At 45.4% G+C, this 13,993-nt stretch overlaps 1 protein-coding gene across 1 annotated transcript in view; it reads right to left on the bottom strand.

Moving 5' to 3' along the window:
• The window catches only part of LOC123018017, a 76,705-nt gene that overhangs the window by 49,129 nt on the left and 13,583 nt on the right, over window positions 1-13,993 (bottom strand). Inside the window, exons 6-13 of the mRNA XM_044419756.1 lie at window positions 12,978-13,117; window positions 11,429-11,570; window positions 9,845-9,976; window positions 7,796-7,885; window positions 5,797-5,937; window positions 4,708-4,805; window positions 4,325-4,436; window positions 1,298-1,451 (exon numbers count right to left, since the gene is read on the bottom strand). Coding sequence (XP_044275691.1) covers window positions 1,298-1,451; window positions 4,325-4,436; window positions 4,708-4,805; window positions 5,797-5,937; window positions 7,796-7,885; window positions 9,845-9,976; window positions 11,429-11,570; window positions 12,978-13,117 — 1,009 coding nt within the window. The remainder of the gene's footprint in view (window positions 1-1,297; window positions 1,452-4,324; window positions 4,437-4,707; window positions 4,806-5,796; window positions 5,938-7,795; window positions 7,886-9,844; window positions 9,977-11,428; window positions 11,571-12,977; window positions 13,118-13,993) is intronic.

The following is a 13,993-nucleotide window of genomic DNA, read 5'->3' as shown; positions in this document are numbered from 1 at the left end:
AAGAGGACTGTGTAAGCCACCTTGGGTATTTTGCAGAAAAAAGATGGGATATGCATGTAATAAATAATTAGTCTGACAAAACTGCCTGTCTAAAGCTTAGTAAAAGGGAAACCAATCTGACCTTTCTAGAGAGAAGTGCCCTAAACTGGAGGTAAATGTCATTGTTGTTGTTTAGCAAAGTCACATCTGACCCATCGCAACCCCATGGACAACATTCCTTCATGCTCTCCAGTTCTCCACCATCCCCCGGAGTCCACCTAAGCTCACACCGACTGCTTCAGTGACTCCATCCAGCCATCTCGTCCTCTGCCGTCCCCTTCTTTGTACCCTAAAAGATAATTTACAGAGTGAATAAAGAACTTCTTGGCCTCAGAAGAGGTTACTCTTCCTTGACTTCTGTGACTTTGCAGTCAACAGGAAAACGCACATTTTCCTCTACTCACTTCTGTTGCTGTAGTCCATCACATCTGCAGGCCACCAGGCTGGGGAAGGCTGCTGTATGAGGCCAAAGCAGCGATCCTCCACTGTTGCCGAGCAGGTCCAGATGACACAGAATGGTACCCAAGGAAGGCAAGCAGATTGGCTCGTTCTTGCTCACTGCCACTGCAAGGCAGGCAGTGGTGGGCAGAATCAAGCCACTCAGCCTCACTTCCTCTAGAGAAGGCCAGGCCAAACAGCTGGTTCTCCTGTGACACACTGCCTCCCTGTGCCCTGAGAGGATTTGTGTGAGTGACACATGGCTTTCCCACTGACTGATGCAAGGGGGAGGAGGAAATGCTTGCAAGCAAGCCCTCTTTCCCACCCTGGCATCAATCGGAGCACGGGAGGAATACTGAGGACAGCTGGAGAAAGTGCTGCCCTTTGCTGGCTGTCATCAGCGAGAGCAGCAACCTGTTTTTTAACTCCCCCCACCACTCAAGAGGTAGGGAGGTTCAGGCAACAGGCTAAACCAACACCCTGGTGGTTTAGCATGTCGTGTGAACCCAGCTACTTATTTCAGTCTTGTGCAGTTACCTCTCCCACTGCCCTGCCTGCTAAAATCCCTGCGATCAACTGTTGTAACCTGCATTTACAGAGCACAAGTACACCCACAGCTCTCTTAAAGTGTAACTAGTGTGACATAACTAAGGCAGCATACACAGAAATGGATCTCTTCTTTTTTAAAGGAAACTTTAAAGAACATACACAATATTTTAATCAACATTAAAATTTCAGATTAAGCAAGTGTAACTTCAAATTCTTCCTTCTTTTATTCTGTTTTCCTACCCAACTAATCCTGTCTGTGAGGGCACACTACCTGATTCTCCCGCCAAATTGCACAGGTTTCTCCAGTTCAAGAAGGGAGATGTCATAGTCATAGAACTCCGTGATGCCCTGATCCATCTTAGCCCGAACATTGTACAATTCATGGTCAATCCGTCTCTTTATTTTTAGCTTGCTCTCTCCTCCTCCTAGAGGAAGAAAACAGAGTGAATCCATCTCAGAACCCATTTTGAAGTGATTACTGTGACGTGATCCTTGGTTCTCACAAAGGACTAAGTGATCCTGGTTGTAATTTCTCATGTGTTTCCAGGGACACTGAGAGGGTGGAAGCCACTCTGCATGGGAACTCCTCAGCTCCTCTGTGGAGAAAACCCAGTCCACAGGTTCCTTCATGTATGAAAGAAGGTCCTAAGGTAACACTCCCTTTAAAATTGGGGTGGTAACCTCAGTGCTTCCAGGGGGCAAATTTCAAACCCGGGAACCCAAACTACAAGCAGAACAAAAAACGGCCAGGGAAGAACACATGCAGCTCACATGCTGCCCACCACAGAGTTTAGCAGGTACCCCAGGTGGGCAAAATGTCTGGCTGGGACTCGGGAAGAACGCCTGTTGGTCACAGCACACCTGGTGCCCTCCAGACATGTCCAGCCTGAGTGCCCTCCAGACATGTCATTCTACAGTTTTCATCATTCTTAGCCAGCATGACTGGAAGCACCAGGACGGGGAGGGATGAGTTAGCCTGCACTAGGCCAGAAGGGCCACCAATCTCTGGGCCAAACTGCACATTGCATTCAACTCATCCAATAATTTCTTCCACTCCCTTGCCAACCAAGCATTTTCCACAGATGACAGCTTTGGCTAAAGGACAGAGAGATGCTGATAACTTATCAGTACTGCTTCCCCCCCACCCCTTCTCTATAGCTGTGCCAAGAATCCTTCCAGCATGTTTTGCTGTAACCTATTAGGCCTGTCTGTAGTTGTTCTAAGAGACCCTGATTGTAAGTTGATCCATTTCAGGTCTTGCACTGCAGCAGCGAGCTGAGAGGCACAGCTTATTTCAGCCTTCCCCAGTCTGGTGCTCTCCAGGTATTCTGGGAAACCACTCTCAGCATGCCTCAGTATTGGCCATGATGATGGGCTGATGGGAGTTGGAGTCCAAAACATCAGTAGGGCACCAGGCTGAGGAAGTTGGATTTAACTCTATGCCTTTATGAATCTGGCCTTGGAGAGCATAAAACTGTTTGGCATTTGTTGACTGTGTTCCGTTCCTTTCAGGGAGGAGCGGGCAGCAGCTTTTGTTTCTGGTCACCTGGTTACCATATTTCATGTTTTCAAAAGCAATCCAGAGTGAAATAACACTAAGTGGAAATTGAAAAAGCCCACAGTTTTCCCCAGGGGTAAAGAAGCTAACTAATTCAGGAACAATTCCTCTCTAATCAGTCATGCTCCCTTTGAACAGAAAACAATAAAAATGGGTTAAGCCTGCAAGAAGAAAAATGCTTCATCAGCACTGCAGGTGGCTGAGTAAACCTGACTGTTGAATGAGACTGAGCACAGGTGATGGGCTCTTTCAGGTGACTGCTGAAGGAAAATGAGTTTGGAGTAAACATACAAGGATCCTAGCCATTATAGAGCATAGTGCTATACATCTCTGTTCAGTACTTGTGGTCATTGGGCCTTATTTTCTCCTAAGGGTGTCAAACCTTCTTGGGTCAGTGGACATATCTGGAATTTGGAGAGAATGTTGTGTATACAATCACAGAATGCCTGCCATGGGTGCTAGCCCATTCATAAAATGGTTGCCAGGGTGAACACAAAACCTCACGTTCTTGAGAGCCAGTGTGAGGCAGTGGATAGAATGTCAGGCTGGGATTCAGAAGTTCCCTCCTGTATTCCCCTCTTGGCCACGAAGCCCATAGGCTGCCTCTGGCCCAGGTGCTGGTTCTCAGCCTAAGCTTCCTCCTGGTTTTGTGGTGAGGATAAACTAGAGAGAAGAAGGATGGCGATGTAGGCCACCTTGGATTTGTTGCAGGAAAAAAGCAGAGTACATAAATATATTTTTAAAAAATGGTATCAGTGTTATTATTTGCAGTTCTTCCACCTTTTGTTTTGTTGTAACTGCAACCTCCTCTGCCACCATTTTACTTTTCCCAGAAAGCAACTGCTGTGACTAAAAGAAACACAACTTGGCCAATGAGCCAAAGTCAGCAGTGGCATCTGAACTCATAAACACAAAACCACACGTTTGGATGGAAAATAAAGATGGCTCTAGAGGACAGAGTCCCATTGTGCAATATACCAACTCATTTTTTAAAATGCAAAAATCTTAATGAAAGCAAAATCAGGAAGGGCAGGGAGCTTGGCAGGTGCTGAGAGGAGCTGCAGACTGCTACCGGGAACAGCTTTGCGGCCCCCACCTGTAGCAAGCCGAAGCATGCACAACTGATGCCATCACACGTTCTTCCCCTTTTAAACACTGAGCTCTGCCTTCCTTGTTATTTTCCCCATCTTTAGATAACAGACTCCTTGGGGCAGAGACCCATTCAGTCTTCTACTCCGTAAATCTCCATGGCACCATACAGAAGCCAAAACACTTTAACTGCTATAGAGGCATCAGCTGAATCACTCACTGACTATATCCAAAACTAATTAAAATAAAATAAACCTCTGATATATTACATTCTGCTCCTAGTTAATTGCAAAAGAGCTGGACCTTAACAGCGCTAAATGGCAGAGGGTGGATTACTGTTTTACTGTATTATTGCATTTATTGATTGCATGCTTGTGATTTTATCTTGTGTTTTAATTATTGCAATTTTGAATTGTAAACTGCCCAGGGAGCCTTTGGTCTGCTGGGCATGGTAGAATTGAATTATATTATGTTATGTTATATGGCTGTGGCGACACAGAAGTGATCTTCTGTGAACCTGTGCTGCAACCTATCCAATGAAGCCTGTTTATTTCGTATTCCAGCGGGCCCAAGGAGCCTTAGCAATGGCCTCAGAGCTCCGCTACAACTAAACACAATGCAATCACGTCTGCATTTTCCTTCACAGCTTACCCAGAGTAAGCATCCAGCTGGCAGTGTGGTTCAACTTGTTGAAGCAGTGAGCGGAGGTCAGAACCCATGTCTTCGAAATCAAGGCACCTCGGCAAGTATAGTCTACCTGAAGCTATATCAAGAGTGGTTAAGTTAATTCAACACAGGGCCAAGAAACAGAGGTTTAGACTCTAGGCCAGCTTTCCTCAATGCTGATCTTTCCAGCTATTTTGGACTACACCACCCATTATCCCAGGTCTGCATAGCCAGTGGTTAGTTATTTGTTACTACGCAAACTGTTTGGAGGATGCCAAGTTGGAAAAGGCTGTTCTAGGCCCCGGAGCAGGAATTAGACATTTTGTAGTGGCCTTGGGGCAAGCAGGTGAAGGTTGGGCTGTACTCACGTCGCTCTGGAGCAGCACATGCCACGGATTCTTCTGATCCCATCTGGCATTGTCAGAGTAGTTTGCCAATCCACATATATCGTCCAGATCTCTGGGGTCTGAGAATATTGGAAAAGTGGGAGGGGGGAAACCTCTACTCATTTTCAACAAAGACATAGTGTTTTCATATTCTGCTTTTGATTTTTAATTTAATTTAATTTTAATTAAAACATTTCTACCCCGTCCTTTGCACAAGCCTCAGGACAGCTTTTGATTAATTGATTTTTTTCCTACAGACCTTCTGAGTCTCGCAGCCCACATAATCCTTCCAGCACACCCACAGGTACCCCTTATGCTAGAAGAATCCATCTCCCCATATCTGGTGAGAGATCTCACATGCAGGGACCCTCCTGCTAGAAATATGGTCCTGTGGATTGTTTTTTCATGTGGGAAATTATGGGAGTCAGTGTACACAATCACTATATAAAATGTATGGGGCATTTAAAAGAACAGTGTATGTTCTGAGAGGAAGCAAGGACCCTTCCTTCAGCCTGGATGGATCTACTGGCATTTGGATCCTTCATTCCCAGAACTGGCTCTATCATCAGTGGCCTTTTCACCTGGATCCCTTGGAGTGGAACAGGGATGCCATGCACTGCCACCAGGTCTGAGCAGGACAACCCAGGAACACAGAAGATGGCTGTCCCAGAACCTTGCTTCTGTGTAAGATAGACAATGGGTTCTATTGTCTACTTCTCACTTGCCTATTGGCTCTCCCACACCAGAGGCATTCAAAAAGAAACTGGGCAGCCATCTGAGTGGGATGGTGTAACTTGGTGTCCTGCAACAGCAGGGGATTGGACCCAATGGCCTCCATGGCCCCTTCCAACTCTACTATTCTATGATTCCGGAAGTTGGGAGGTACACAGCTGATCTGCAGCAGGAATGCTGAGATCCAGAAAGTCAGAAGTGGGATCGGCTATCGGCTGAGGAAGCAAGTTGAACAAAGGGCAGATGCACTGGAGACAGAGTGCTCAGCACCCCCTGCCCTTGGCTCCTCTTGCACTGTCCCAGGCTTCGGTACATGCACATGTGTGAGATCATACGCACCCAGAATGTCTTCAAAGGCTTTCTTGAGTTCCTGAGAGTTTTGCAGCTTGAAGGCATGCCTTTCGCCTGGCTTCTTGGATGCTATCTCATTCATGGCATGCCAGTCCACATCAATGCTTCCAACCCCAAACACGTAGACATCTAGAAACCAAGGCAGGAAAGGTCATTGTTGGACATTCTGACAATGAAGAAAGGATATTCCACAATTCTCATTACCTGGAGGGTGCAAAGCTCAACAATTTATACAACCAGGGATGAGTTGCAAGAAGCAATGCATTAAATGCCTTCTGAGAAGGAAGATGTCACTTTGCTCAACAATTTGCCCAAATTTGACTGACATCCAGAGAAAGTAAGTTTTAAGGAACATACAGGAATTCCAGAAAATGTGTGGGGAATTCTGGTGGCGCCTTTTGGGCTGGGTGCAGAAACCTGGGATTCTTTAGAATCTTATCAGGAGCAGCTGATACCAATTCCACCCCCTCACCCCCCACACTCATGATGTGTTGCAGTATTCAACAGTACGCATTTTCAGTACTTAAGAGATGCACTTTCAGTTCAACAGGCCTTGCCTAGTGCTCTGTATGGGCTGACCATGTGCTGCACGATATGCTGCAGAATCCCTTGCAAAGATTCCATGACAGATGCTCTGTGTGCAAGACAAGAGGTCTCCATCCATGAAGGCAGCCTTAAGATAATTTTAAATAAATAAATAATAGCAAATAGATTTCCTTAAGCAAAGGAGACTTCCTGGAATGATGAGAAAGCATATTTTTGTATTTCACAATGTTTACTGTGTTGCATTACTTCTTCATTTTGTGGTTTGTTGTTCATTGCCAGTAAATTTAAAGTATTGTTAGCAACACCTTTTCTGGGTATTCTACTCATGAGAGTATTTGTGTTAATTACTTTTGTGTGTGAGCTGGAGTACATGTAACTGTATGCTGCCTGCACTGACTGGCATCGGCTCTCCAGAGTCTCTGACAAGGATCTTTTGCAGCCCCACTGGGAGATGCCAGGGGACATAGGTGCCTGGCCAGATCAGAGCTCGGGTCCATCTAGTCTGGTATTGTATTCACACGGGCCAGTCAGTTGCCCCTAGGAGGACAGGAGTGGAGCAGTACTCTCTCACCCATGTTCCCCAACAACTAGTGCCTTTGATAATGGAGGCAGCCAGCAGGATTGGTAGCCATGGATAGCCTTCCCTCCATGAATTTGTCCAAGCCTCTTTCAAAGCCATCCAAATTTCTAGCCATCACCACATCTTGTGGGAGTGAATTCCAGGGTGCAGTGTGAAGAAGGCCCTCCTTGTACCTGCCCTGCATCTTCCTCCCGTCAGCTTCATGCAAAGACCCCGGGTTCAGCTTCAAAGGAGCACTAGAAAATGGTCTCCCTCTCTACGTTCTCCACACCAGGCATAATTGTGTACCCCTCCATACAGCCCCCCACCTCATTTGCCTTTTATCCAAGCCAAACAGCAGGGCTACAGCACAAAGCCCCTCTGACTCCCCTGACATCACGTACTCCCTTCTGCCTGTTTTGCCTTTCTCCATGCAGAGGAGAGGCAGAGTTCAGGGCTTCCTCTGTGTGGAGAAACGGACTGAGCGGGCATCTTCTCCAGGCACTGGCTGAGCTGGGTGCCTTCCGAAGAACATAAGAAGGGCCATGGTCGGTCTGAGCAAGGGCCCATCTGGTCCACACATTGCTTACACAGTGCTCAACCAGCTGCCTCGGGGAAACCTGCAAGCAGGACCTGAGTGCAGGAGGATCTTTTGCATATGAATCACATGCCCACCCACTAAGCGACAGCCCTTCCCCAAGTCGGACAAACCGCTGCCGTGTGGTAGAGACCCTTATGCCAGCTCTCCCACCATGATGCTTCCCTCCCAACCGGGATTCAGAACAAAGCAAATGATTTCAGTGGGGAGGGGGGTGTTATTTCCTAAGGCAGGTTGGATTTCCTGTAACAATTGCTCAGAGAGTGTCCGTTGATAAGACTCACCCAGATAATCGTTCCGGTTTTTTCTCACATTCACAAAGTCTTCTATACTCTGTACAGCAAGTTTGGGAGGAGCTCCCATATTGGATTTTCCTAAGACGAGAACCAGGGGAAAGAGACAAAATAAGAGGCTGTCAGTCTTACGCCCTGTACCAGGGCAAACCAGTCGGCATTCCCGAAGACGTAAGTGAAGGCTGCTCTGCCAGCCCAGGAAAGAGATGGCACACACATTCCACAAACAAAAGTGGTGCTCTTGCACAGGCAGTGCAGGGGAAGAGAGGATGGCAGTGCTCGTGGGCAGCCTGACCCTGGGAATGGTGAAGCTGTCTCATATGATAGACTGGTAACAGTGCAAAGCATTCAAAAGCAATTCAAAATAGGTCTTTGATTGACACGAAGACTGGTTTCTGTCAAGTCTGACTATCTGCCCACGCATTGGTCGAAGGCACACTCCTATGCATCTTTCAGCATAAATCCAATGCATGCATATTTAAAACAGAAGAATGTTCTCCAACTGGCTGGATAGTGGATGCTGGGAATTGTAATACTCTTTTTTCTTTCTCTGAACATACATACAATTGTGCCCTTATGCGCTCTCTCTCTTGCTCTCTCTCTCTCGCTCTCTTCCCCCCGCTCCTTGGGCAGGTATCTAGAAAGGGAAGTGATTGGGTGGGAGAATTTACCTGCCTCTATCTTATCTATATGTGGTGGCCCTAATCAGGGTCAGAGTCCTAAATGCTAACCTAAAGGGACAAAAGGATCTACACCAGTGGTGGCAACCGGTGGTGGCAACTGGTGGCGACAGAGCCCTCCCTGTCGGCATGCGAGCCAAGTCGCCTTAGCATCGCCCCAGCAGCCGAGCATCAGATAAGAGCGCACATAGGGGCCATGCGCATGCTCAGGCAATGATGTCACAAGCCACAACTCATTAGCCACATCTCATCCAGCTTTCGCATGGCCGGTCAGTGCTCTGCCAAGGATGGATGGATGGATATTTGCTTGGACGTGAGTTGTTTTTTCTAAACTAAAACCTCAGTATTCAGGTTTTATTGCAGTGTTGGCACTTTGCGATAAATAAGTGGGTTTTGGGTTGCAGTTTGGGCACTTGATCTAACAGGTTCGCCATCACTGCTCTATACACTCTGTATTTAAGGTAGATGTAGTTCAGCTCTGAGTCTTGGGTCAGCACCACACCAGATACAGCCTCCCAAAGATTTCTTGCAGGGAAAGAAAAACCCTCTCTTGCCCCTTGTTACTCATTTATGATTTATTTCATAAGAGTCTGCAGTGTTATTCAGTTAAAATAAAAATCCTAAAGCAGTCTTTGAGATAAAATCACGATAAAATATCAAAAAGGCCATCAGTAAAGCAGCAAGGAGACAATAAAATATCACATTAAGATAAGTAAAAGTAGCTATGCTAGTTGCCAGGAAATATCCAGGAAAAGTTTTGTCTTAAGTTGTGGACTAAGGAGTCTGCCACCAGTTTAAGGCAAGGAAACAGTGTGTGTGTGTGGGGGGGGGGGCGGTAATTGTGTGTGTGGGAAGGAAGTGGAGAACCCTGAGAACTTTCCCAGTATCTCTACTGCAACCTCATCCATTGAACTGGAGATGCTGGGACTGAATCTGGGGCCTTCTGCATGTAACGCATGTGCTCCACCACTGAGCTAAGGCCCCTCTCCCTTGCTCGTTTCCAAGGGTCATCAGGATGGAGGGTTCTGTTCGTATGCATGGCTTAGTCTTCCACCACTTGCTGGCTAAGCAGGCACGTTGATGGGCTTTTGCCTAGAGATTCTCATAAGCCTTAACTACAAACAAACCCACGGTTTGTTGCTGGGCTGCAAACTGTGAATTGTTCACCATGGTTCAGCATCTCAGCTGGGTTCTGACAACACGGTAACCTCTGTTGAACAACAACCAGCAGCTCTGCAGCAGCCACACATTCCACCAATGATCAGCCCCTGGGTGTTGTCAGATCATGTTGTCTGAATCCAGGCTCTGGCTCATGTGAGATCTTCCCCCAGACAAGTTTAGTGTCCCCATTTCTCCTCACCATCTGTGAGCAGGATGATAGCATGACGGACATTGAACCATTGCTCTCCGGAAGCTGCCTGGTCATTGGTCATCATAGTGTAGACAGAACGTATTGCTTCCCAGATGTTGGTTCCTGTCGCATTGCCATGGTCTGCAAGAGGACGCAAATTGGTAATGAGCTTTATCTGCCTGCACCTTATCTCCTTCAAAGCATGAGATGCTGTACAAAAAATAAGGGGCAAACACACGTGTGCATATAAAATATATTACACATTTAAAAGATCAGCACATCAACAGAGGTACTGTGGCAGCGAGGGGAAAACGCAACACAAATAGTGCTATTGCCCAAAAGCCACTTCAGGGTGCAGTTCTACGCAATTTGAGACAAAAGAGGCCTACACTGGCCAGCAGGGCCCAGCCAACTATCTAAAGTTGCACAGAACTGCACAGTCTTCTTATAGACGTGCATGTGATGTCTAGCGAGGGTGGGATTGTGCCCAGGGACATGTTCAGAGGAAAGTATAAAGGGGCTCTTCATGCACAAGCTCAGTATATGCAATTGGGAACGCCAAGTGTACAAGTTTCTGATTGTGCCTATGAACCCTGAGCCTTAAGTTCTGCTGAAGGCCAGGGCCAACAGGTAACACACCTCTCCCCCTGTCTACGGATTCTCTTGACCTTGCTGGAACTATAAAGGCTATAAAGTGGTGGGAAACCTGGCATTAAATTACCCCTTTTCTCAATCCAATGCCCCAGAAACGGGATAAAGACAGGCAATAATAATATGCTTAACATCATACCTAATTTGGCCCTTGGAGATCAAATTTAGTCTCTAAGGGCCACATTTTGAGACTGACCCAAAGAAACTTTTTATACACCTGTGTAGGGAGCTAAAAGGCTTTTCAGCTTCTGATATCAAACAAGAAAATGGACAAAAGTGGTGCTGCTCTTGGAAGAGGGATGGAAAATGGTATTTGGCACAAGAAGGGAATGTAGGACTCCTTAAACTCCTTAAACTCAGTTTAAGCTTCCTTAAACTGAGTCAGACCCTTGGGCCATCTAGTCCAGCACTACTGAGGCGGCCTGGCAGCACCTCCTGGGATTACAGGGAAACTGCTTTGCTACACCTGCCCGGAGCTATGGGGGCTAATCTGGGGGGTCTTCTGCACGCAAGGTATGCCTGCTACACTGAGCTATCATTCCCTGCTTGGTTATAGAAGATTTTTATTTATTTATTTATTTATTTAAAAATTTCTATGCCGCCCCATTCGCCAAAGCCTCGGGGCGGCTTACAAAACATCATTTAAAATATAAAACACTAAAAATATAAAACACATTAACATTATAAAATAAGTCACCCTGGCCAATGCAGCCTATTACTGCAGCATCATCTGAAGGCACGCTCAGTTAGGATACCCAAACAAAACAGAGGTGCTGATGGACAGGGATATCCTGTAGGGAAAGTGGAGGAGCAGAGACAAAGGCTGGCCTGACCATTCCCTCATGAAGGGAACAATGAAAGAGCAGAGCATTTCCTGAGCCCTGCATTTCAAACTGAACTCTGCACATGCTGCTGATCGGCCTCAGAAATGCTTCTCTGCACCTTTGTAGTTCATATTCTGCTTCATCATTTCAAGAACCACTTCTGGGTCTTCAGCTGTATCATCGTAGATGGAAACAATGACCCTCGGCTGGCTGGCATAAGAGATGACCGAGATCTTGATGAAAACATCAAAGCTGGCAAGCTAGGAGGAGGAGGAGGTGGGAGAAAGATGCACAAAACCAATGATGCGGAGAGGAGAGAAAGGAAAGGGAAGAAAGGAAGGAAAGAAAAAAGTGTTGGGATCATAGAATTAAAGCTTCTCCCCCAGCAACTGTACTTTGGTTGAATAAATATTTAAACTACCTCACTTGGAGATTTTCTGTTTGTTTGTTTTGGCCTTGTAGAGCAAAAAATACATACATTTGTCTGGAATTTTTTGTAAAGCTGCCTTCTGATCAGTATTCCATAAATAAGGAATTTTCAAACTATTTACTGCACTTTACTCTTTGCTTTTTCTGCATCACCAATTTACAATGAAATCCTTGGTCACCCGCTATGGAATGGTCATACTTTGTAAAGAATTTGTATGTACTTTCCAGAGTGCTCCATTTCTTCTCTCATGTGAAACATGATTCAGATCTGTTGGTCTTCAAAGTAGTTCAGCTTGACCTGGCCTAAAACACACCACTGTGCTTTCCAGTAGAGTTGGGCAATCTGACTTCCAGGAAAGGTTATTTGCTTCCCCTACTCGGGCCCTTAAGAGCTGCAGAGACCTTGCTTAGAGGACACATAATTAAGATGGTGGCTCTCTGTGGCACTTAAGCATACTACATTATCCGTAAATACCCTCCCCCATTGCTAAGCGTCTTTTATAATAGCTTTTTCCCCACTAGCAAATCACATTCACCAAAAGTTCTCTGCCACATTAAGAGTTTCCTTCTAGCTAGATTTCAGGAATTCCTTGCTTCATTCTCAGGACAATCAGTTAATAATACACCATTAGCCTAGACAGGCAAAAACGCAAATTAATTTTTTATCTGGCCCTGCAGTGAAACTTCAGAACTTGCTTTTGGATGCTTTTTCTCATGTGCCATGAAAGTCATGTGCCCGGTATAAACTCAAGCTGCTTAATTGCTGTGGTTTTCCCACAAGGAACCCTGGGAACTGCAGTTCTGACAGCATTCTCATCTTCTTGCTGTGGCCACCATCCCTGCCAGGCAATTAATGGGGGGGGGGTGTCACATGCGTGCCAGTGGGAGCCCTTCCTTCCGTCCGTCCGTCCGTCCTTCCTTCTTCTTCTTCTTTTTTTACTAAGACTGATTGCTAGGCTGCAGAGAATTTTTCTTGGAATCAAGGCTGAGGAGCTACACATCATCTCACTTCATACTGGGGTCCCAGTAAAGATGCCCCCTCTTATTTAATATTTAAAACTCAGGCATTTTTACCAGCCAGGCTATTCAAGTAATGTCAGGTTGACTCTCCGCACCCATTAAATGAATTCTAAATTGGCTTATATTTGCAATGAAAGCTGTATGGAACTGGGAATCAGTCATGCACCTAGCAAGTCAGTCTGGCCCTACTTCAGCAAGTGAGATCAGTAGAAACTTACCCTGGTGATGATGATGTCTAGACACTCTTTAAAGATGCTGAAGTTGTCTTCACCAACACTGTCAGAGGCATCCACAAGAAAGTAGATGTAGAGGAAACTATCTTTGGACAGAATAAGTCTTCGTCCTAAATCTGGAGCTGCTATATAGAATAAAAACAATCACTTTCCAGGATGGGTAAATACAACGGAAACGGCCTTTTTGGTGATAGCCTCACACTGCTGGAATCAGCTTCCACCAGAAGTTTGTCAAGTCCCATTTTTATGTGTGTCAGGAAAGTTCTTGAAGGGCCACCTGCTTTTGCTGGCCTTCCCTTAATTTGGGGCCTTTGATGTTTAATGCTTTCAATAATAATAATTACCAATCTCTGTTGTATAGATTATTATTATTATTTCATTTCTATATTGCTCTCTAGCCGAAGCTCTTTGGGTGGCTTACAACAAAGTATGGAATAAAATGTTCTTGAAGCATTTCGATGCATTTTTTTGTATTCACTTTGCTTGTTTTTTTTAAATCTTGTACACTGCCTTAAGAGGATTCCTTCCTTAAAGGTCATCTAGCAATAACTTTAGACAGATGATTATGTCTTCTGACAAGAGGCAAAGTAAGACAGAGGTCTCAAATAGCAGTCCACAAGGAATGGGCTGGAAGGTGTTAGAGAAATATCACTAATCACCCTGCCAGCCCAGGACCCCTTGAGCAAACCAGTTGCCCAGTGGCAATGTCGAAGCTTATTCTAACCAGAGTTGTGCGTAAATAGCCTCTCACAACTCTTGTGCATAAATAGCCTCTCAAAGAGAAATTGTTCATGTGGGAGATTTCACTGGATTTCTCTGACTGGGATGATCTTTTTATTTAAACATCATTTTAATTGTTAAAATATATGATCTGGCCAGGGCAACTTCTTCTTCCTTCTCTTTTCTCCTCCTATATTATTTATTTACTTATTTTATACTGATAATTTTAATTTTATATTATTATGTTTGAAACTCAGTGTATTTTTTGTATTTTTGTATTT

Source organism: Varanus komodoensis, unplaced genomic scaffold, assembly GCF_004798865.1.
Source record: "Varanus komodoensis strain SLA01 unplaced genomic scaffold, ASM479886v1 scaffold107, whole genome shotgun sequence".
Lineage (NCBI taxonomy): Eukaryota > Metazoa > Chordata > Lepidosauria > Squamata > Varanidae > Varanus > Varanus komodoensis.
This window is presented reverse-complemented; position numbering and strand designations above follow the sequence as displayed.